General features: G+C 34.9%; 3 protein-coding genes across 3 annotated transcripts; 2 read left to right on the forward strand and 1 right to left on the reverse strand.

Annotated features, from left to right (window-relative positions):
• The first annotated feature begins 2,415 nt into the window (after positions 1-2,415).
• LOC145067542 (uncharacterized) lies at positions 2,416-2,912 on the forward strand. The gene is made up of 2 exons (XM_079014668.1): positions 2,416-2,682; positions 2,772-2,912. Exons 1-2 carry the CDS (start codon positions 2,416-2,418, stop codon positions 2,910-2,912), a joined length of 408 nt encoding a protein of 135 aa, XP_078870794.1.
• On the forward strand, positions 2,909-4,000 carry LOC145067543 (uncharacterized). The gene is made up of 3 exons (XM_079014669.1): positions 2,909-3,060; positions 3,184-3,410; positions 3,477-4,000. The coding sequence occupies exons 1-3, from the start codon at positions 2,909-2,911 to the stop codon at positions 3,998-4,000; spliced, it is 903 nt and encodes a 300-aa protein (XP_078870795.1).
• A 1,127-nt stretch (positions 4,001-5,127) lies between these two features.
• LOC145067544 (uncharacterized) lies at positions 5,128-14,938 on the reverse strand. Its single transcript, XM_079014670.1, has 4 exons — positions 14,585-14,938; positions 13,688-14,057; positions 5,609-5,809; positions 5,128-5,510 (listed from the first exon to the last, which is right to left on the reverse strand). The coding sequence occupies exons 1-4, from the start codon at positions 14,936-14,938 to the stop codon at positions 5,128-5,130; spliced, it is 1,308 nt and encodes a 435-aa protein (XP_078870796.1).
• Between the last annotated feature and the right edge of the window lie 7,434 nt (positions 14,939-22,372).

The raw sequence follows: 22,372 nt of genomic DNA on the forward strand, positions 1-22,372 counted from the left end.
TTGGATCCATCAAAAGTGACTTTCCCACACAAGTTCATAAGAGAAAAGGAGCCACTAGGATTGGAGCCAGAAGCAGCGTTGTTTGCAGACATCTTGTAAGAGAAGAAAGAAAGAATTAGTTTAGATATAGAGATAGTCCTTAATAAAACACCCAAAGGTAGTATTAAGGCTAGGACCCAATCACAATATATTATACTTAGAAGAGGTATGTCGTAATCTAAGTAATAACATATTTGAAAGGTAGGTGAATGACGAATCACCAATTTCCACCAAAGTCGACATATTAAAATATTTAATTTGGTTCTTAGAAACTCCTAGATTCTTTTTGAGATTCAATGAACTTTTCAAAGGCATGTTTCAATCTCGAGTGTGCCCTCCAAGTTTTGTGACTGGGATGCCGAGGATCACAAAACAAGGTGTGAAGTAACCATGCAAATTACTTGGTACCCTTAATAAATTACCCCTCAATCGATGTGCCGGTTAACCACACACACTCCATCGATACTATGATAAATATTAAGTCACCCTTTACCTACCTTGTTAAGTCCAAGTTAGTGTGCCGGTTAACCACACACGCTCCACTAACGACTTAGACAAAGTGTAAAGTGTAATTTCATGGATTAGCACGTTATTCACATTTTACCTAAAGTAACTAAGATTGGGAATTTAATAAAACATTTAGTTACTTTATAATATTCATCATACTTTTAATGAGAATTTATAAGTCCTTGTCTTACCCGTTCGGCTAACGACCCTCCACTAGTCAAGCAAGCGGTGGGTGAGAGTGGACACCCATTAAGTTGCCATTTTATAAGCAACAACCTTATACCCACCTTATAGACCAACTTCGTGAATGAGGTGTACTAGCGGTAAGACGACTTTAATCTTATACATATATATATATATATATATATATATATATATATATATTATTAACTTATAATATTATAAGTATAAGGGTTGAATTTTAACTTTTAAAATTCTAAGGGTTGGAACTAAAGTTTTAAATATGACTTTACTTGTTCCAAAACTTGAGGGCAAGTTTTGTAAACTTTCAAAACTTTTCATTTCTTGTAACTTATGAGTTAAATAGAGTAATAAAAATGAATACTCTTCATTTTTCTAACTCTTGTGTTCTTTTAATGGTTTTAATTCAAGTGAGACTCTTGGTTTTCCATAACTTGAGGACAAGTTATGGACTCCATTAAAACACATTATGATCAAGAATTAAACTACCACATAGGTTACAAATAATTCCTATGATCATCTAAACATCATAAGATCAAGAACATGAATATGAACACTTTCATGAATCAAAAATTACACTTAAAAAAATTGTAATTTTGATAACTTGTTGTTGTAAATGGATTAACATGAACATTACACCAACTAAAACAAGTTGTAAAACACCAAAACAGTTTAGGGTAATATTCCTAGTCCATTTCCAGCAACAAGAACCGAAATTCTGAAAAGTGCAGCCTCTACTCGTCGAGTGGATGAACTGACTCGACGAGTAGCTTGCATTTGGTCATGGACTCGTCGAGTCCCCCCATGGACTCGGCGAGTTCATAAGGGCAGAAAACAGAAAACTCGATTTTTCAAGCAGTTTGCACAAAAATCAGACAAGCAAGCCTAGGCTCTGATACCACTGATGGGTTTTGAGCATTCTAACACTTCCTAAGTGTACATGAAACCATAATAACATTGGATCTATGTTTGTCTAATAATCATGCAAAGTTGTTTTCCAAGGTTATGAACCTATCTAGCATACATGGGGTACAATTTTCTTTATATAAAAGATAGAACTACATACCTTGTTGTTGTAAGTGTTCCTTGAAACCTTGTGAGCCTAGCACCTCAAGTGTGATGCCTCAAATGCTTCACACAACACCAAATGCAAAGTATAAACTTGAGAGAATACTTTAACGCACTCAAAATCGGCCAAGCCCTCTTCTTTCTCTTGTGTATCACTAGTGTAGCCAATTTTGGGGAGAGACATGGTCCTTATATAGTGTGTTGCATTAGGTAAAACCCTAATGTAACATGACTCTTTCATTTCTCAATCCATGGGTTAACTCCATGGAGCATCCTATGGGTGGAACCCAACTTGATAATCCATGGAGCCTTTTAGCCCACTATATAAGATATGGAAGATTTACAAAATCTACCCATATATTTAATTAATTATTCTTTTGATCACTTAATTAATTCTTGATCAAAACTAATTAAATAATATTATTAATATATTAGAACTTATAATATATTAATAAACCATATGTGTTATTTCTCTCATTTAGTTTATCCAATTGCATGGTGCCATGCAACCCAAATGGACCATGTCGGGTCGGGTCAAGTATTTACCAGAAAGAGTTATGGACTTAGACACCTTATCCAACAACTATATTGCATGAGATTATGGGAAAAACTCGTTCCAAGGTTTGGAGGCCTAATGAAATATCAAGGTATTTGAATGCTTTGCTGGAAATCAACGTAGATTACAAACAAGCTTGGCGTGCAAAACAATATGCTATGGAACTGTTGTTGGGATCCTCTGAAGAATCTTTTGCCAAACTTCCTATTTATTTTCACAATTTGAAGAGGCATAATCCCGGTACAGTTGCGTATATTCAAACAGATTCTGAAGATTGTTTCGAGTGTTGTTTTTATGCCATTGGGAGCACGGTAAATACAAAAAACTTGTTGTTATTTAATATATAATTTTTGTAAACAAATTATAGAGTGTTTATGTGTTCCATTTTTATATATTGCAGATACGAGCGTTCAAAAGTTTTTGTCGTAAAGTTATAATTATAGATGGTGCCCATTTGAAGGGTGCTTTTAAGGGAACCATATTGCATGCAGTAGCTATGGATGGGAACAACCAGATACTGCCCCTTGCGTACGGAATATGAAAAAAAAGAGTGGTCTTACGTGGACATGGTTTCTTGAAAAGTTGTATGAATGTGTTGGTGATTGTCAAGAATTGACTTTTGTAACTGATAGGGCCGATGCAATTCGCGTTAGTATTGAAAATGTTTTTCCACATGCTCATCATGGCTTGTGTGCTTTTCATATACTAGGAAACATAGTACACAAGTTTGGGAAAAATGATAAAACAAAAGTGTTGTTTTGGAGGCTTGTGAAAGCTTAAAAAAGAAATGTTTTTGAAGAATTGTGGTATAGATTTAGTTCTACTAGGCCGCAAGTAGCAGCGTATCTAAGTGAAATTCCCCGTGCTAAATGGACTAGAGCATATTCGCCGTCGAAACGTTACGATTACATGACCTCGAACAGTGCAGAGTCCATGAATGCTTTATCTGTTGATGCAAGGAAGATGCCTATAATACCCCTTCTTGAGTTCTTCCGACGTCTTTCACAGGAATGGTGTTACAAGCGTCGCATCGAAGGAGGTATGAATTTTATTTTAACTTTAATTAGGTCGAATAATTATTTAATTATATATATCTTCTTTATAGGGAAACGTTCAACAGTGTTAACCGAGTGGGCTGAAAAAGTAGTTAGTAAAAATGAAGAGCGTACGACAGGATGGTCCGTTTCTGGTGTTTCAGATGCACTTTATGAAGTTCATGATTTCAAACGTGGTGGCATAGTTGATCTGAGGCAAGAGACTTGTACATGTAAATATTGGGAAGGAACTGGGTTGCCTTGTGGTCATGTGATAATGGTCTTGAAGCACTTGAAAAAAACTAACTTCGGACATCTGGCTATAGATGCTTACAAAATGGAAACATACCGAAGTACGTATGAGGAGCTGGTTTACCTCCTTCCAGAACCGTGTGATTGGGAGATTCCTGCTGACATGATGGTTGTGAAACCCCAGATAATGGATACATGTCAAGCTGGTAGACCGAGAAACAGAAATCGTATTCCGTCACAAGGTGAGGAACCTATAGTAAGAAGGTGTAGTAGATGTGATAGTACAACACATAATGCAGCGACTTGTTCGGCATTGGTCCCAAAGAAACAAAAAAAAGGCTAGAAAAACTAGTACGACATCAGGTAGTAACACAAAAGGAAAAGGGAAAGGGACAGAAGGGACTCAGGAGACGCTAGAGACGCACGGGACACAAGAGACGCGTTGGACGAGTGGGACGCAGAGAGAAGACTATTGTTCAATGTTTGATTTGAATGATTGATGTTGTATTTATAATTAATTATGTTTTGTTTTAGAGGGCATTAATTTGACTACTTTGAGCTGGTGTGTTTATTTTAAAGATGATGGGTAATATTATGATTATATTACTGCATAATTAGTAGTAGAATAATAACTAATACTCGAAGTTAATACATTCAACAAACTAGAAACATATAGTAAACATACAACAACGGTAATTAACTTAAGGGAATTGCAAAGGATACTTTTCTTTCTCCATTGTTATGTAGCCGTCCCTTATTCTTATTTTATCTTCTATACGGTCCTTTTGCCTACCAAGTTCTATCATTTCTGCATCCTTGTCAGCAAGCCATTTTTCAGACAGTTTGAGATTCTTCTTAGTTTTTTTTATCCATTCCTCATGATCTTTGATTTTTTTTTGTAATCGTCATCCTTTCCTCAACATCTTTGCACTCCGCTGCAATGAGGTCATGACGTTCAGTGAGAGCCCGAGACGGGTCTTTATCTTTTTTTTTGTTGTTCTTCAGCCCATTGTAGTTGTTGCAAAGTATCCTCCGACATATATGGCTCTCTTAAAATTGGTGATGGTGCAAGAAAAGGGTCGATCGGATCACAATAGAAACAATCAACTTCGTTGCACGAGCAAATATACAAAGATGAAGATGAAGTCATTTTAAATTTTAAAAAAAATTATAACTCTATACGAAAAATCCGATGACCATCCATGACTATATATAGTCCCTTCCACTCCGCAGAGAGCTGTTGTTAGTCCGTAGATGTTTTTGTCAGTCCGCGTTACTGCGTTTGTCAGTTCGCATAGTTTTTTGTCTAGTCGTTGTCATGCATACATATTACAATTATGAGAATACAATTATTTATTTAAAGGTAAACATTTTTTATTAAAAATTAAAGAACGCCAACAAACCATTACAGGTACGGTTAACATAGAACTGAATACAAACTAATATTCGTTGTGATCCATACAATAAAGTTCAATTAAATTGGCGTGGAGGTAAGACCACAACACTTTCGATTGGTTTTTCCCAATGCCTAAGGGTTGGAATAGGATTGACCGTCTCAGTTTGATAAGCATTTCGATACACCGCTGTACTTAACTTTAAATTTACCATTTGATGGATTTCTGCAATTTCGAGTCTGTGTAGTGAAGCTATAGCATGCTCACAAGGTATACCGCATTTTTTCCATTTACCGCAACTACAAATACCATGGTCTAATTGGACATATTCGGTTGTTGAATACTTAATCACTTCATATCTATCGCCAACAATATGCGTAATCCTACAACCATCCGAGTGGATAAATCTTTTATGAATCACCTTAAGTGCATAAGGGGTTAGAAGATTATGGAAATCCCCTGTGAAATCAATTGAATCAATAAAAAAACTTATAATGTCATAACATATAATAAACATATCAATTCACCATTTTAATGATGTCATAACTTATAATTACCTCCAAACGCAGCACGTCGAAGATACACTGCTTGCATCGAGTCATGAACCATTTCAATGATTGTTGTTATTGGAAACTCATGCGTGTTTGTTTTAAACCAATTGACAATATCGGGAATGTCAATGAATTTAACATTGAAACGTATTCTTGCAAAACAAGCCCGTACCCATTTTGCAATGGGAATATTGTCAAGCCGATGAACTGATGGGTTTTAGTCATAAGAACATCCTATGTGCTCATACAAACCCTAATGTTTGGATCTAGGTTTCTCTATTGTACATGCAAGTTATCCAAGACTATAAACCCTAATTCTAGCATACAAGTAATCATATTAACATAAGAATGGGTTTAAGATATTACCTTGATTGTTATGTAGCAATAACAATCACAATTCCTCCTTGTAATGACTTTAGAAAGCTTAGAGTCACAAATGTCACTCCTCTAATGGTTCACAAACACCAAGAGCAAGAGGATGAAGAGGAGAAGAGAAGGAGGCTGCCCAAAACTTGTGGAAACCCTAGAAGGAAGCTTGTCCACGTTTTTGGGGCATAAGGGCTCTATATATAGTGAGGTTATTAGGGTTATCTAACAAGGAAACCCTAATTTGGATGCTTAAGCCCTAAGCAACCCATGGACTCCTTTCCTTAAAGGCCTTGTACGATTTCTAATGGGTTTCCCCATAGAATTCGTCCACTCCTTAATATAAGGCAATCCATAGCCCAAATTGCAATTATCTTATAATTACAATTCTAGTCCCTTAAGTTTAATTAATCTCTTTTAGTCACAAAACTAATTACTAATTAATTCTTGACAAATATTAATTAAACAATATGATTTCTCCTTTAATATATTATTCTCATAATATATTAATAAATCATATTTAATCCTTTCTCTCCATAATTTATCCTATCAAGTTGCTTTGGTGAAGGCAACCCAAAAGGACCATGCACCATCGGGTCAAGTACATACCAAAATAGTTATGGACTCAGACACTAATCCAACAGTCTCCCACTTGGATAAGTCTAATAACTATTATGCATATGACTTCAGATCCTGATATGCAATCGTAGCTTTCCAAAGTCGCTGTTAACTCTGATCCTATCATATATGCGTTTCCTTTAGATAAGGGATCATATATTCCTCCATTCTAGATATCGTATGAGACATGATTTCTAATCATTCTCTCTGTACTATTTCTCGACTTCCGATTTATGACGACTGACTAATTGAACAAATCAAATTAGCCCTAGCCCGGCCGAGCATTTACATTTGTCATCACTAAATCATCGAGGGGCCCAAAGATATCGCTTTTATCCTACTTTGGATAAAAGGGACGAATAAACTTTGATTCAATGCTCGCTTGCACTCACTCACCGAATCACACACAACAATATATTTTATGACACCAAGTTACTGGTGCGTTTACATATTATCAATGTGCAACCGATTTGCAAGATACAACTCACACATCTCGGTTTCAAGAATATAAGATGTTATCGTCTCACCAATCACTCGTGATAACAATCCATGAAGTGATCCAAGTGAGCGTGGGTTTAATCCAATGCTCAAATCATATTCATAAGCACTCATGAACGTTGCAGCTAACATTTGCTTATGTCTAATGCTCTTTAGACAATCCACACACCAATTCACGACAATCTTCATTCATACCTACTTCCAACATATGAACGACTGTGGCCCGTTTGAATAATTTGACTGTTCTCAACCAATTAAATTATTCAGGAAGTCAAAACATGCAAAGTGAAACACAAGAATAATACTAATCCCATATGGCCTCAAACCTTTGAGCATAAATAAAACACCATTTATTTATCACCATATCTATTACTCATTATTTTGTTGTTTCGGGTAATCAACTTCTTACTCGAATTATTACTACACTTGTCCCATGCTCCTAGCATGCTCCTAGCATGCACACAATGTTTACCTATGGTTCTTAATTTTTGAAATAGATCAGATTGAACACATTTCCAATCATACTCATTTCACAACTGCGAATCCTTTTTCACAAGTGAAAGAATATCAAATTCTTGCCACTTATGGAATATGTTAGATTCTAACATTTTATGCAACGATCCTTTTGTAATGTCACTGCACTAAAGTCACAATGACTATTTCCAATGAATTACAAAGTCCTCTATCGGAGATTGTTACAACACAATTCCTTAGATATGATGTCTCTCACTCAAAGTACATTCCTTTGAACATCCTTTTGCATAAAAGTTTCTAATCTAGACATAGATTTTTCAATATTCAATTCCCAATATGGAAAACTTTCCATACTTACCATATGACAACTCATTCTCAATAGAATCTTATCTATTCATAATAATGTCGATATGGTCCATCCAATACTATACTTCCAACTACTCACAAGCGACCAATCCTAGGCGAACTTTGGATTGTCCTTTGATAGTTGTTTAATTATCTTAGTCAAAACCGATTCTTGTCCTTTTCCCTCTAAATGCGCTAGACATTTGGAAAATTTTAGAATGGTCAAATATTATAGCGTTTGCAATCAATCCTATACCCGAAGCGTATGGGACACGATGCATAATGTCTTACATGAAGATTCGATACTTTATCAATCTTCTGCAATAATATTTTATGTGCTACGTTTTCAAAATTCGAGCTATGAAGAGGAATCGTAATCATAATCGAAATTTGAGAACACACTATGTTTCCTTGACTAAATTTATTAGCATTTCACAACCTAAGCCTTTAGATTTGAAATGAGGCATAATATTCTCTCCCTTAATTATAGCAAAACAATTTTTCAACTCTTGCACCTTTGCAAAGTATAACTATTGTTTTCTATAATTAATATTGCTAACTTGCAATACTTTTCATAATAATCATACAATCATAACATTTATGCTCCCACTATCATGATTATTATTAAAACATAACACTTATGCTCCCACTAGCTTTGACATGCATTAAGAAACAGCTTAACTTTCAGAAAAACAATGCTTATTGAATTTCTTAAGTTCATGTTTCTAATACCTAATGCTTTGATAATCCTTTATCTAAGCTTATAAACCTTTGCCCTTGATAGCTCATATGTGTGTCTAAACAATTCAGACTAATTGCCAAACCTCACAATTCAAATCATGGAAAGGGATACCGTAACCATAATCGAATTCGAGAATACAATTTTCACAATCACTATCTTTTTAAAATCTTTCTTAGTGAAAGCATTTCCTCACAGTCATTTTCATGAAGGAGGGAATCTTTTGACACTTAGATTTTAATGGTGTATGTGTTCCTATCCATGTGAATTTGTCAAAACCAAAGTTTACGACAAATTCAAACTCATATAGACCGAACTTTCTTAATCTTGACTTCTTGCCTTATGGTAGCACAGCTGCCCACCATGTCTTCCAAGTAGTTAAGCAGCTCACCCTTTCCTATCAATGTACTTTCCATTGATCAAGGTCCTTGCCTTTTATGCATTCAAATGAGAACTCATAGAACTCACATGCATAATTAACTCAACTGGAATGGCATAGAAACAAAATAGTGTCAACACGATAGGTTGTAAACCTCAACTCGTGTGCTAGTGATGATCGATAAGGTTTATTTTGATTTGTTCTTGAAACCTTTCAAGACCATTAAGACTCCCACTGATTCCTTGACATATAAGATTCTCTTGTCAATAAACATTTCTTGACAAACAAATATTCAAGAGTTAATATAGTTTTTATCAAAACACTTCATAAATTGGTCCTAGTTGGTCTTTGTCTTATCCAAGACATTACAAATTTCCACATTTGATGAATGTTATAAACCTTCTTAATACTTATCACTCAATTTCACATTCTTAACTCTAAGACTTGTTTTGGAACGAAGTATGATTGACTTCTTGATTTAACCATTTCTTCAATTCTTGATTCCTTTTCTTATACATACAATTGTACTAAGACTCACTTAGAGGATCAATTGAGATATCGTTCTTAATCATTAAGACCTATCATAAAGCATAAAAGGTACTCTCCCTTCTTCTTAGAATGGAGAAACTTTTATCTTTCTGCCTACTTGATTCTTCTTATTCGTTCTGCTATTGATTTAAACTTTTTCAATCAATTCAGAATTACACTTAATCTTATAAGTATAATAATATTTACTAAACCTTTAGTAAATCATGACGAATATCTTGTTACTCTTATGGTGGACTTGATCAACACGCAACTTTGTGTACTCGATCTCTTAGTCCTTCACTTGACACTTTGTCAATGAATTAGTCTAATTTCCAAATATGAAATTTCTCATTCATCGTGCAACCAAGTTGCATGATTCCAAGTTTCTGTCCAATTGAAACTTGGGCGATGAGAAACTCTCCTTATTTGGTAAATTTTCGACATTTCCATAAATAATATAATTAAGAATCAAATCCATTATTTCTAATATTAGAAACATTCAAACATCAATTTTTCATATACGCCATTGCAAGGATAAATAAATAATATAAAATCAAAATTTATTTTATTGCGGAAAAATTTGTCCTTACAATGCAATTCATTGAAAAACTATGCTAATACATCTTTCATAGCAATCTAATTCTAACTCTAAGTAGCAGCTCAAGAATCTAATCTTCAAGTAATGCGATCGAAATCCATTCCTTCGCGGTTAGATTCTGCTCACTTCTTCCCTTAAGCTTCCTTTCTTTTCTTCGATCCTATAAAACATCAATTGTAATCTTATCACATTATGTATTAAGAATCTAGAATAGAAGCTTAAAAGAGTTAGTCAATGGATTTTATTACCTAAAGCAAATCCATACGTTTTGACTCTCCCATCTCTTAGATCTCTTAGGTAAATAGGGCAGCTTCATCTCCAATGCCCCTTCTCTTGGCAATAAAAGCAAATTGACTCTTTTGGAACAGGACATGGAACTACTTCAGACATTGCCTTTCTCTTATGATCAAACTTTTCGATCATAGCATGTCTTTCGTTGCCATTGTCTATATCCATAGAGGTCTTGAAGGCAGATTCACCAATCAACTTTGCTTTTCCATTGCGCCAAACCATTGCTGATTCAACAGCAATAAGCATATAAGTGAGATCTATAAGGGTCACGTCGTAGTTCATCATATAGTACTCTCTTACGAACTCACTATATGAGTTAGGAAGTGACTGAAGAACCCAGTCAACAGCCATCTCCTCACAGACAATGGATCCCAACATTCTTAACCTATCAACGTGTGACTTCATCCCTAGGATGTGTGCACACACCGACTTTCCTTCTTTATGTTTACTTTCCAAAAGGGCTTGAGTGAGTTTGAACTTTTCAAGCCTTCTAACTTATGGGTTAGGGAGAATAATTGGAGGAGGTGGAGGAAGTGAAGCATGATCTCTTGTTCCTCGATCAAATCGTGGAATATCATCTTCATGCGGAATGCTTGTTCCACCGGATTTGGGAAGACCATAGTTGTCATACTTTGACATCTACAAAACGGGAGAAAACGAATTCAAGTTAGTTGATTGATTGAGTCCTTAATAAATCGCCCAAATGAGATATTAAGGCTAGGACCTAACACAATATGCTACAACCTAGAAAAGGGATGTCGTAATCTAGTTGCAGAATATTTGAAGGTAAGTGAATGACGATTCACTAATTTCCACCATGAAAAACGAAAAAGAAATTTAAGTTTTAAATCTATGAAAACTCCTAGATCCTTTGAGATTCATTGAACATTTCAATGGCATGTTTAAATCTCGATATGCCCCTCTAGTTTGTGACTGGGATGCCGAGGATCACAAAGCGGGTGTGAATAACCATGCAAACTTACATGGTGCCCTCACATGTTACAGTCACCTAATCGATGTGCCGGTAAACCACACACGCTCCACCGAACTATGACAAACATTGAGTCACCCTTTGCTACCTTTGCTTAGAACCATTTAGTGTGCCGGTTAACCACACACGCTCCACTAACGTCTTCGCAAGGGCACAAAGTGTAATTTCATGGAATTGCATCAATTCACTTTTGCCTAAGTAACTAAGACTGGGAATTTGTAAAACATTTAGTTACTTTTGTACTTCATTATACTTATAATGGAAGGTTTCGTCCTATCCTACCCGTTCGGCTAACGACCCTGCACTAGTCAAGAGTGCGGTGGGTAAGAGTGGATACCCATTCAATCGCCGTTTTATAGGCAATTTCCTTAAACACCCCTTATAGACAAGCTTCGTGAATGAGGCCTACTAACGGTAAGATTGACTTTTATTCATATATATATATATATATATATATATATAATGTTAGACTTTTAATGTTATATATAGTATAGGGTGTATTTTACACTTTTAAAATACTAGGAGGTCAAATTTAACAATTATACTTTTAATTTAATTAAATTGTAAACCTAAACTTTTATGGATTTATTAAACCTCTTTTAATTATACACCTTAATTAATTAATAAAACCATAAGGGTGTGATTTGAACTTTTCAAAACAATACTAGGGTTTTAGAATTTAACATTCCTAAATTAAACCTTTTAATCAACTTTTAAATTCCAAAACTTGAGGGCAAGTTTTGAAACATTTCAAAACATTTAGGTTTAGAATTTAAATATATATCAAAATTAAACTTTTAATCAAAATTTAAATTCCAAAACTTGAGGGCAAGTTTTGAAACCTTTTCAAAACATTAGGGTTTCAACTATTTAAATTTCAAAACTAAACTTTTGAGTTTAAATTTAAACTATAAAACCTAAAGGGGAAAAATTGAAACTTTTCATAACACAAGGATCAAAAAACAAATAATATAAATTAAATAATTAATTTCATCATTATCTATATTTGACCTAATTTCAATTTCTTGTAAAATAACTTACCCAATTAGTACAAATAATTAACTTTAATCATATAAGGAAGTAAATATTTTATTAATTGATAAATATCTTCAATTAGATCAAGAATATGCTCATATATATCATAAAATCGGATTTATATTGATCTAATATGATAAAGGCAAGTATCTCAAAGATAAACATCAAGAAATCCCGATATTTGCTCTTTCTGACGCTAGGACTCGCCGAGTACCCCAATGGACTCGCCGAGTAGAGGCCTGCTTGCCGAGTCCATCAGGCAGGCTCACAAAAAACGAATTTTTCAAGCATGAACATATCAACAAGGCATCAATACAATAGAAACCAATCAAGGCTCTGATACCACTGATGGGTTTTAGTCATAAGAACATCCTATGTGCCCGTACAAACCCTAATGCTTGGATCTAGGTTTCTCTATTGTACATGCAAGTTATCCAAGACTATAAACCCTAATTCTAGCATACAAGTAATCATATTAACATAAGAATGGGTTTAAGATATTACCTTGATTGTTATGTAGCAATAACAATCATAATTCCTCCTTGTAATGACTTTAGAAAGCTTAGAGTCACAAATGTCACTCCTCTAATGGTTCACAAACACCGAGAGCAAGAGGATGAAGAGGAGAAGAGAAGGAGGCTGCCCAAAACTTGTGGAAACCCTAGAAGGAAGCTTGTCCACGTTTTTGGGGCATAAGGGCTCTATATATAGTGAGGTTATTAGGGTTATCTAACAAGGAAACCCTAATTTGGATGCTTAAGCCCTAAGCAACCCATGGACTCCTTTCCTTAAAGGCCTTGTACGATTTCTAATGGGTTTCCCCATAGAATTCGTCCACTCCTTAATATAAGGCAATCCATAGCCCAAATTGCAATTATCTTATAATTACAATTCTAGTCCCTTAAGTTTAATTAATCTCTTTTAGTCACAAAACTAATTACTAATTAATTCTTGACTAATATTAATTAAACAATATGATTTCTCCTTTAATATATTATTCTCATAATATATTAATAAATCATATTTAATCCTTTCTCTCCATAATTCATCCTATCAGGTTGCTTTGGCGAAGGCAACCCAAAAGGACCATGCACCATCGGGTCAAGTACATACCAAAATAGTTATGGACTCAGACACTAATCCAACATGAAGATCATTCCCATTTACCTCATTTTTTAAATTGTTCAAACATGCATAAAATTGAGATAAATTATACGCTTTACATGTCTTCCAGAACAACTGTTCTACGACTATATTGCTTCCGATGGAAGCGCGTATTTTCTTGGCTATATTCTTACAACAATAGCCATGATATGAATCAGGGTAGACTTTGTGGACTGCAAAGTCTATAGAATCAGACATATGGCTTATGAAACCAAACTCTATATTGTCACCTAAGCAATCTTTAAGCCTCCTCATGAACCATAACCATGAATTGTCACAATTTATGGTTCCCAAGGCAAACGCTATGAGAAGGGGTTCATGATTTCCATCTAAAGCAACAGCAATGTACATGGATGTTACATACGCCCCAATTAGAGGTACTTGACCAACGAATATGATTGGTATCATAGACGTGAGAAACGTACGAATCTGTAAGTCAACATAAGAATATTAGGCATATAACAACTTGAAATAACTAAATATTTATTTACTATAAGGGACTACATACCACACATCCCAATGCCACGAAACAAATTTGGAAACGATTGTACTGATCCTTCGTAATGTACGTGAAGGTGGTAGGATTGCTTCTTTGCAGATTATGGAAAAAAGTCGGTAGGCTGGAGAAACTTTTCCTTAATACCTGATTGACTGAACTCATTTTCACAACTTTCGACACCTTGTAAATTTTCTTCATGGTTGTCCAATTTATAAGGAATTAGTATACATTATTCCGCAGAACTTACTTGTCAGTCCGCGTAAATGTGTTGTCATTACGCGTAACTTATTTGTCAGTCCGCGTAAGCTGTTTGTCAGATAATGTTTTTTGAATGTATGGTTTTGTAACATTTGTTGGTCAAATATTTTTTGTAAAATAAAGGATAAATACCATATTACATTTAAATAAAGAAATACAAGAACAATACAAAATGCAGTTCTACTTAAAAAAACAGTACATTTTTCAAAAGATTCCAAGGGGCTTCAAACTCGAAACTTTGTCCGTTGCTAATGGATTTGTATTCTTCTTTAGCCACCTCCAAGATCTCTTCCTCAGTATCATTGACACGATCGTCTTCAATCTTATTATAAAGATCGTTGAATAACACAACTTCCATTTTCAATTCATACCATTTTGCAGCTATATCAAGCGTGTTGCGATGGTTTTGTATGGTGGTTTTAGCGTCAGTTTTGAAGGTATTCGTTAGTTGGACGAAAAACATTCTATCCTCCAAACTGGTGTTCTCTTTGACATTAATATATGCACGAGCTAGAAGGAAATACTCGTTAGCGGTCCATTGGTTTGAACCCATTGTAAAACATACAAAGCACATGAACTAAAATACCTTAGATGAAGTGAGACATTGTTGTTTGTCGTTTTATATAGACTTGTTAGTCCGCATTACTGCGTTGTCAGTCCGCGTTACTGAATTGTGAGTCTGCAATGCGAATGATCAGTCTGCGTTACTGACTTGTCAGTCCGCGTTACTGTCTTGTCAGTCCGCAAAACTGTTTTGTCTAGTCATTGTCAGTCCGCGTTACTGACTCGTCAGTCCGCGTTAAGAAACTTTTTATATATATTAATCGTTGTTAGTCCGCGTTACTGACTCGTAAGTCCATGTTACTGACTCGTCAGTCCGCGTTAAGAAACTTTTTATATATATTAATCGTTGTCAGTCTGTATTACTGACTCGTAAGTCCGTGTTACTGACTCGTTAGTCCGCGTTACTGACATATCTTTGTATAACATATGTTTGTATATATATTAAACGTAGTGTCTATACGAAATTCAATTCTTTAGTTGATAGTAGATCAATTAAGAAATGGCGTCCAATGTACCAAGTTCTTCGAATGCAATAAATCCATCTAATGCAGCCTCTCCAACAAATTGTACATCTCCATGGACGACAACAGAGTTGTTGGTCCTAATACAAAGTTGGATTACCATTTACGAGGTTCTACCAGTAGTGGCTCCCCTGAATTGCCTTGTAGGTGATGAATGGTCCCGCCTAATAGCTTTGTTCAACTATCAGGTCGGGCAAGGACATGAACGACTAAAACCTGATATTGTTAGTAAATGGATGGATTTAAAGTTTAAGGTCACATGGTTCAATCGATGCTACAATCATGAGAAAATGCGACGCTCTCAAGCAGATGATGAAGAACTTCTTGAAGATGTGAATGGATATTACCTATGCGAATTTGATGGACATGATTTCGAGTATACGGACGTTTGGAATCTGGTAAAAGATAAAGCTTTTTTCATGTAGATGAGTATTTTATTTCCAATGTTTTATCTAATATTTGTTAGTCGTAAGAAACCTTATTTTTATGTAGACGACTCTATTGTAATGTCTTCATGTTATTTGTAATGTTTATTTTGTTTGAATGTATGGTTTCGTAACATTTGTTGGTGAATTATGTTTAAAAAATATAAAAGATAATTACAAGATTACATACTACCAGAAGTGACACGATTACATACTAGAAACGATTATTTAATATTAATATATATACAAAGTTCCTAATATCAACTTATATAGTATCCCAAATAACATTTGTCATCTTATTTCTGTAGAGAAATGCAGCTTCTCTACATGTCCTTGAAATCGCCACTGGTACCCTAGAAACAATCATTTCCATAAACATGCATACAAATACTCCACAATCCCCTCTTTCAAGACTATATTCTTGTTGTGGGGCGTCTACAACATCAACAAACTCGACATTTGCATTGTCTCTATGTCCAATGGGGAAATGGTTCCAGTACTCAATGGCATCCAACTCTGAGATAATACTATCTCCAAAACTTTTGAATTCTCCATTAGTTAAGTACGTTGAGAAGTAACCCGCAACTCGTGCTGAATCAAAAATTTCTACTTTCCAGGTATCTAAATATAGAACCGCCAAAAACCAATGGGCATGCACAGCATTTATTACAAATATAACCTGCAAAAAAAATATAAATTAAATACTAGTAATTTCAGTAATATTATATATATAAAATAATAATTATTAAACTTAACTAACCGTATCCACATCCTTCCATTTAGGACAACCTCCAAAACCATCTGCTACATTCCTAAATAAATATGATTTTCCGGGTTCCAAATTGATTCCTTGAGGATATAGAGTCCACCGAGCGTTCGTCGGCCGCCTTTCCATCAACAGGGATCTCCATATAGCAATATGCTGTACATTTTAATATAAAAATGTTAGAATTATTTATATAGATTTTTGTCTAAAAAATAGTTAAAATTTTAATTAAAGGAATGTTACCGTATAAACTAACCACCCTTTGTCACTAACAGAAAGTAACCTCGCCCAAAAATCCATATCTAGTGGGAGGATATGCAACCTATGTTTAGTGATCAGTTTGGGAGAGATTAAACTCCATTCTTGCCAAAAACTCATCGGACTAGTAGTATAAATACTGTCCAACAAGAGATTGTTTGAAGGAACGTCACTACTCTCTGCATTGACAATGTCCTCATTTGTTTTTTTAGGACTCTCCTTTATTTTTTTTCTTCCTTGTCTTGCTGATTTTCTTTAATTTTGCTGTCGATTGCACCTAAAAAATCAACATGTTTAATCATTATCAATAATGTAGTATTTTTTTTAAAATACCAAGTTTAAGATATGAGTTTTTTACCACTGTGAACGAAGTGCGTTGATACCATGCTGGAGCCCTCTTTCGTTGCGGCCTACCAATAGGAGTCACTATTTTTGTGTCATGTTCACCCAAAGTCTGGTGACGGCTTCGTAGGTGTAGGCGCAGCTTTCTCCTCCAAACCAGCATAGTCAAATTGCGTATCATGGCAATATGCTTCTTCACCCTCTTCGTTTATCATCTCCTCCTCTTCCTCCTCTTCCTTCTCATCCTCTACAAACCGTTTGTTTGGCTCATCTTTTTCTTTTAATACACGGTCTACTTTAGATGATAATTCAGCCACGACGCCTAGTAGACGCTTCACTAATTCCTTTGTGCTACTCTTCTTCTTCTTTACCACCCTCGTTTCTATTTCAGGCTGTTGCGATGAAGAAGCATTTGTGGCAGATTCAGTCGAACATGTATCTGACTTGTACATACTTCTACGAGGAGGCGACTAAACAGCAGGTGGACTATTTTGGACCGGACTATGTTGCGGTGGAGGAGACTGTTGCTGTGGAGGAGACTCTTCATGGTTAAGAGTCCAATTCACGTATCAAACATAAAAGGGCAACATCAGCTCTGTCTCGTTTGCCACCACTTGAATATGTTGGTTGTTAGGCTGCAAAAATTTAAAATTAAAATCAAATTATTACTTTAAAATGAAAATACGTGGAATTTGTAAGTATAAATAATCCTTAATATAAAAAGCATACCACAGACACGTTGATTATTCTACAACAGTTCTCCCAAGATAACGCTGTTTTACTTCTCCAACACCTCATCCTTGGCAATTATGTCGGGATGCGTACATAAATTTTGGTTGCCTCAAGAAACGTCTCCAAAATCCAGATCTATAGAAAGAAGTTGAATGTTATTATCGTATAAAAACAAAACAATGATAAGTAATTAAATTTATTAGAAAATAACCTTAAATGGCAGCATAAAACCAGGAATGGTATACTTGTGTATTTTCTTGGATTCGGGATTGGCCTCCTTGAATTGTCTAAATTCTACTATTTTTTTAAACATTCCACGCATCATCCGCGAAGTATACCTCCAAAGATACGTACCCCATGCAAACCTGCAATATTATTATTATTATTATTATTATTATTATTATTATTATTATTGTATTCTATTAATACACAATATTTAAATGTAATATCTGTTCCAATTATCTCTATTATCAGCAAGATTGTATATTGCAGCGGGAATGCACGTTTTTACGTCTCGTCCGTGGAGTCCCTTCAACACAAACACTAGCTGGATAAGCATCACAGCATCTTCATCTTTAACTTCCAAATATTTAGGAGACATAATGAAGTCTTCCAAATCTTTCAACCGCAAACGTGCATCAGAAATGTCTGGGAACAAACGAGCACGAAGACTTGAATTTGACCGACCTTTTTCGTCATAGAGTAAATCCACATAACAACCAACTTTTAGACCACAAATGAGAATATATTCCGTTTCACCAAATTGCAAATGTCTCCCTTCTATATCAAATAAAAACCTCCCCATTTCAAATACTTATTGAGTCCTTACTTCGTACAACATCATCAGATGCACAAGTAACGGATCACCATGTGGGATATGCATCCCTAAAAATATTCCAAATGACGAAGCTTCGAATAATTGTCGTTGTGATTATGTTAGCCGCGGAAAATACTTATTCATGATGGTACCCACCACACCTTTTAAAGTTAAATCAGCTTTTTGATTGAGGTCTAAGTGCTGCAAAACATAATATTTAAATTTAATTTCATATAACAGAAAGATAATTTTTTTTTTTACAAAATCAGTTTTAAGGTCATTCCGCGGAGAAGCCTCTGCGGATAGACCTCCATCCTCCGCGGAGCCTCTTTTCTATATTTCGTGGAGCATTGCTTCACTCCGCGGAGGGTCCTCCGCGGACTGATATAACCCTCCGTGGAATGGATCTTCCCCACCGCGGAATAGATCTTCCCACCGGAACCCTAAACCCCCAATTTTTTCGGTTCGTATCCCATTTTTTTCCTATTTATTCAGTTTAATCTCCCTAATCTAATCGGTTTTCAACAATTTCGTAACATATAATACATTAATCGAAATAAGGGAAAGTGACAATTACCCGGGAGCCTAAACCATCGCTCAAAATATTGGGGAGATTCTCCTCCATTACTACTGTCGGAAGTCGATCTTGGTCGCCGGTTTCGTCGTCGGCAATTGTCGGTCGCCGGAGTGCTGTCGGAGAAGCCGGTGGAGATTCGATGCGGAGACTCGTCTTCGTAAACGAGGAATAGGGGACCAGTGGGGGGACCAAAGAGGAGGGTCTGGTTTTGTGAAAAAGATGAATGTGAAATACCAAAATTATCCCTCTCTGCAGAGGTAAATTACAAAAATACCCCTCTCCGCGGAGGTCCGCAGAGGGTCCTCCGCAAAATGTATGTCTATAGCTGGAAATGAGATTTTTTGTGACTAAATTTTTAAACTTCCCCCTTTTTTTTGTCTATAGCCGGTATTTTCTCTTTTGAAATATATGGTTGATGGTTCGGTTGATTTAAAACAAAATTTTTACTTAGCATTTTTGGAGGATGTTTATATATATATATATATATATATATATATATATATATATATATATATATATATATATATATATATATATATATATATATACATACATATATATATATATATATATATATATATATATATATATATATTTTGTTAATTAAAAATTTAACTAGAGTTAATTGCTACAATATATTACAATATGGATAAACGTATTTATGTTTATTTATTATTATTATTATTTATTTATTTTGTTGTTGAAAGCACCAGCTAACTACTTAAAATGTATGTTTTATGATTTTACAGAGATTTGGTTATTAGTAATAATATTATAATCAAGTATCTTTTTTAATGTTATTTTAGTATTTATAGTTGTAGAGGAGCCACGGAAAGTCGTTTGGGATGAAAGATAGAATACGTGGAGTGGGAGACAACGGTTTGCTTGCTACGGCGGATAGTCTAGACAAGGATGGTTGCCCCTTTGGCCCTTTGTTTATCTATTTTGTTTTTTTGTACGGGTACACCCGGATCCAATATATATATATATACATATATGTGCTTTCAGCCTTTCATTCTTATAGTTGCATGTTAGCGTAAACAACTATCATTTAAGATGTGTTTATCTACGATTGGATTTCGTTAACTGCATAAATTTGTTATACCTACATATTTTTAGGTATTTTATATGCTTAGAAGTGTTTGGAATCATAAAATACATCTTTCATTTTGCATGAAAGAAATACATATTAATCTCAATGTTTTTATATATGTGAAAATGTTACTTAAATACGGATGATATCCGATTAAGAACCTATGGGCGAGCAATGTGTAAAGTAAAAATAAACCTTTAAATATAAACTTTTATATAAGAATTTTCTTTAAGGGGTGAACTAAAAAGCAAATTAAATTAATTAAAAGGGCAAATGGAAATTTATATAGGTTGAAAAGCTATGTAAGTTCTAGAAACCGATTAAGTAAAGAATTTTGGGAGATGAGGTAGATTGTGAAGCATGGAGCATAAATGAAAGCATGAAAGTGTAACTTGGAGTAAAACACTGGATAATCCACAACCTAATTTTTTTAATGTAAACGAGATTGGACCGGTTACTTGTTAGAGATATTTTATTTATAATTTTGAATAAAATGATATATTAATAGATTACCTACATAATTTAACTAAAATTTGGGCCTTATTTTTGTAGGCCCGACACCCTCTCGGGTTTGATGAAAATACTCTTTGATGATCAAATTAATATATTATTTGAATAGAGAGTGAGAATAGAAATAGAGAAAATTGATTTTTGTGTATGATTTGAGGCGTTTATGAGGTAATATATTCTCCTTTTGAGCTTGAGATTGTGGACTTCTTGACTGCACGGATTTTCCTTTGGCTGGAAATCACATGCGGATGGAATACAAATTCGGAGGCTAGTATTTTGTAAGCTTAAAACGATTATTACAAAAATTGTAACAAAGGGTGATAAGAAGTGGGAGTATTGTATGTAGTTTGACGAGTAGTGTTGGATTGTTTAAATCATTTCCCTAATTTATAAACTAGGGACTTAAGGTAAGCCACCAATCATGTATTAAAGTTTGGTCATTTGTGAAATTTAAGTGTGGACTTAGACCACAATAGCTACCCTTATTTTATACAAGTGATGTAACCTGAAGCGTTTGACAATTGTGATGAAATTTTATGGTTGCCATATCATGGCCACTTTCTGGACACACAATAATCATTTGGGAAATTTGAGTTTGAAACTATACTTATCTCGAGTGAGAACCTTACCTTCTTGAATGGAGAATCGAGTTGAGACCTATGAGAAATTAGGTAAGGTTGGGTGCATTTCATACATTGCATCTTGGGTTTCTATTACTTTAATGTTTTGTTATGAAGTCAAATTTGATTTTGTTATGAAATACGTATTAACGTATAATGGATATACTCATACCTAATGTGTTGTTATTGGCATGTGCCTAGATTAGAAGCAAGGATTATCCAGTTTGGAAGGAATGAAGTCGTTTGAAGCTTTTATAGTTTATGTTTGAAACGATTAGACTATGTATTCCATCTTAGTCTTGTGTGCTACATTATGATAACCCTCTTATATTTTTATCAAAGTTGCCTTAGGTTGCGCTAGGGATGTCAACGGGGGCAAACGGGACGGGGATTGCATCCGCCGCCCCCGCCTCCGCCCCCAAAATTTTCCCGTTCCCCCGTCCCCGCTCCCGTCCCCGAATTCCCCTTCTGACCCCCGCCCCCACCCCCGATTGATTTTGGGCTATGTTATTTGGGCTAAAAGAAGTTCTTGTTTGGGCTAAAAGAAATTATTTTTTGGGTAACAAATAGATATTTATAACATAAGAGGTGTTTCATTATAGATATTTGTTCGGATTAGTGTGTGCCTTGTTCAAAGATAGGTTGACTTTAGGATGTGCCAATGTGGTTTAGATCCGCTTACTATATACTATCCTTTTGTGCAACAATCAATAATTATTATTACCCGTTATATGTTTGTTAGGTTTGACATGCTTATAATAA

Source organism: Lactuca serriola, chromosome 8 (genome assembly GCF_051521515.1).
Source record: "Lactuca serriola cultivar US96UC23 chromosome 8, Lser_US96UC23_V15, whole genome shotgun sequence".
Lineage (NCBI taxonomy): Eukaryota > Viridiplantae > Streptophyta > Magnoliopsida > Asterales > Asteraceae > Lactuca > Lactuca serriola.

Bases quoted from the DNA above. Each gene is read 5' to 3' on its own strand.
- LOC145067542 (XM_079014668.1), top strand. From the start codon at position 2,416: ATGGGAAAAACTCGTTCCAAGGTTTGGAGGCCTAATGAAATATCAAGG. The intron at 2,683-2,771 runs GTAAATACAAAA...TATATATTGCAG, and splicing joins TTTATGCCATTGGGAGCACG to ATACGAGCGTTCAAAAGTTT.
- LOC145067543 (XM_079014669.1), top strand. From the start codon at position 2,909: ATGAAAAAAAAGAGTGGTCTTACGTGGACATGGTTTCTTGAAAAGTTG. The intron at 3,061-3,183 runs GTGTGCTTTTCA...ATTGTGGTATAG, and splicing joins CCACATGCTCATCATGGCTT to ATTTAGTTCTACTAGGCCGC. The intron at 3,411-3,476 runs GTATGAATTTTA...TCTTCTTTATAG, and splicing joins CAAGCGTCGCATCGAAGGAG to GGAAACGTTCAACAGTGTTA.
- LOC145067544 (XM_079014670.1), bottom strand. From the start codon at position 14,938: ATGGGTTCAAACCAATGGACCGCTAACGAGTATTTCCTTCTAGCTCGT. The intron at 14,058-14,584 runs GTACTGTTTTTT...GTTGACTTACAG, and splicing joins CTTGGAATCTTTTGAAAAAT to ATTCGTACGTTTCTCACGTC. The intron at 5,810-13,687 runs GTAAAGCGTATA...AAAACCCATCAG, and splicing joins ACAGTTGTTCTGGAAGACAT to TTCATCGGCTTGACAATATT.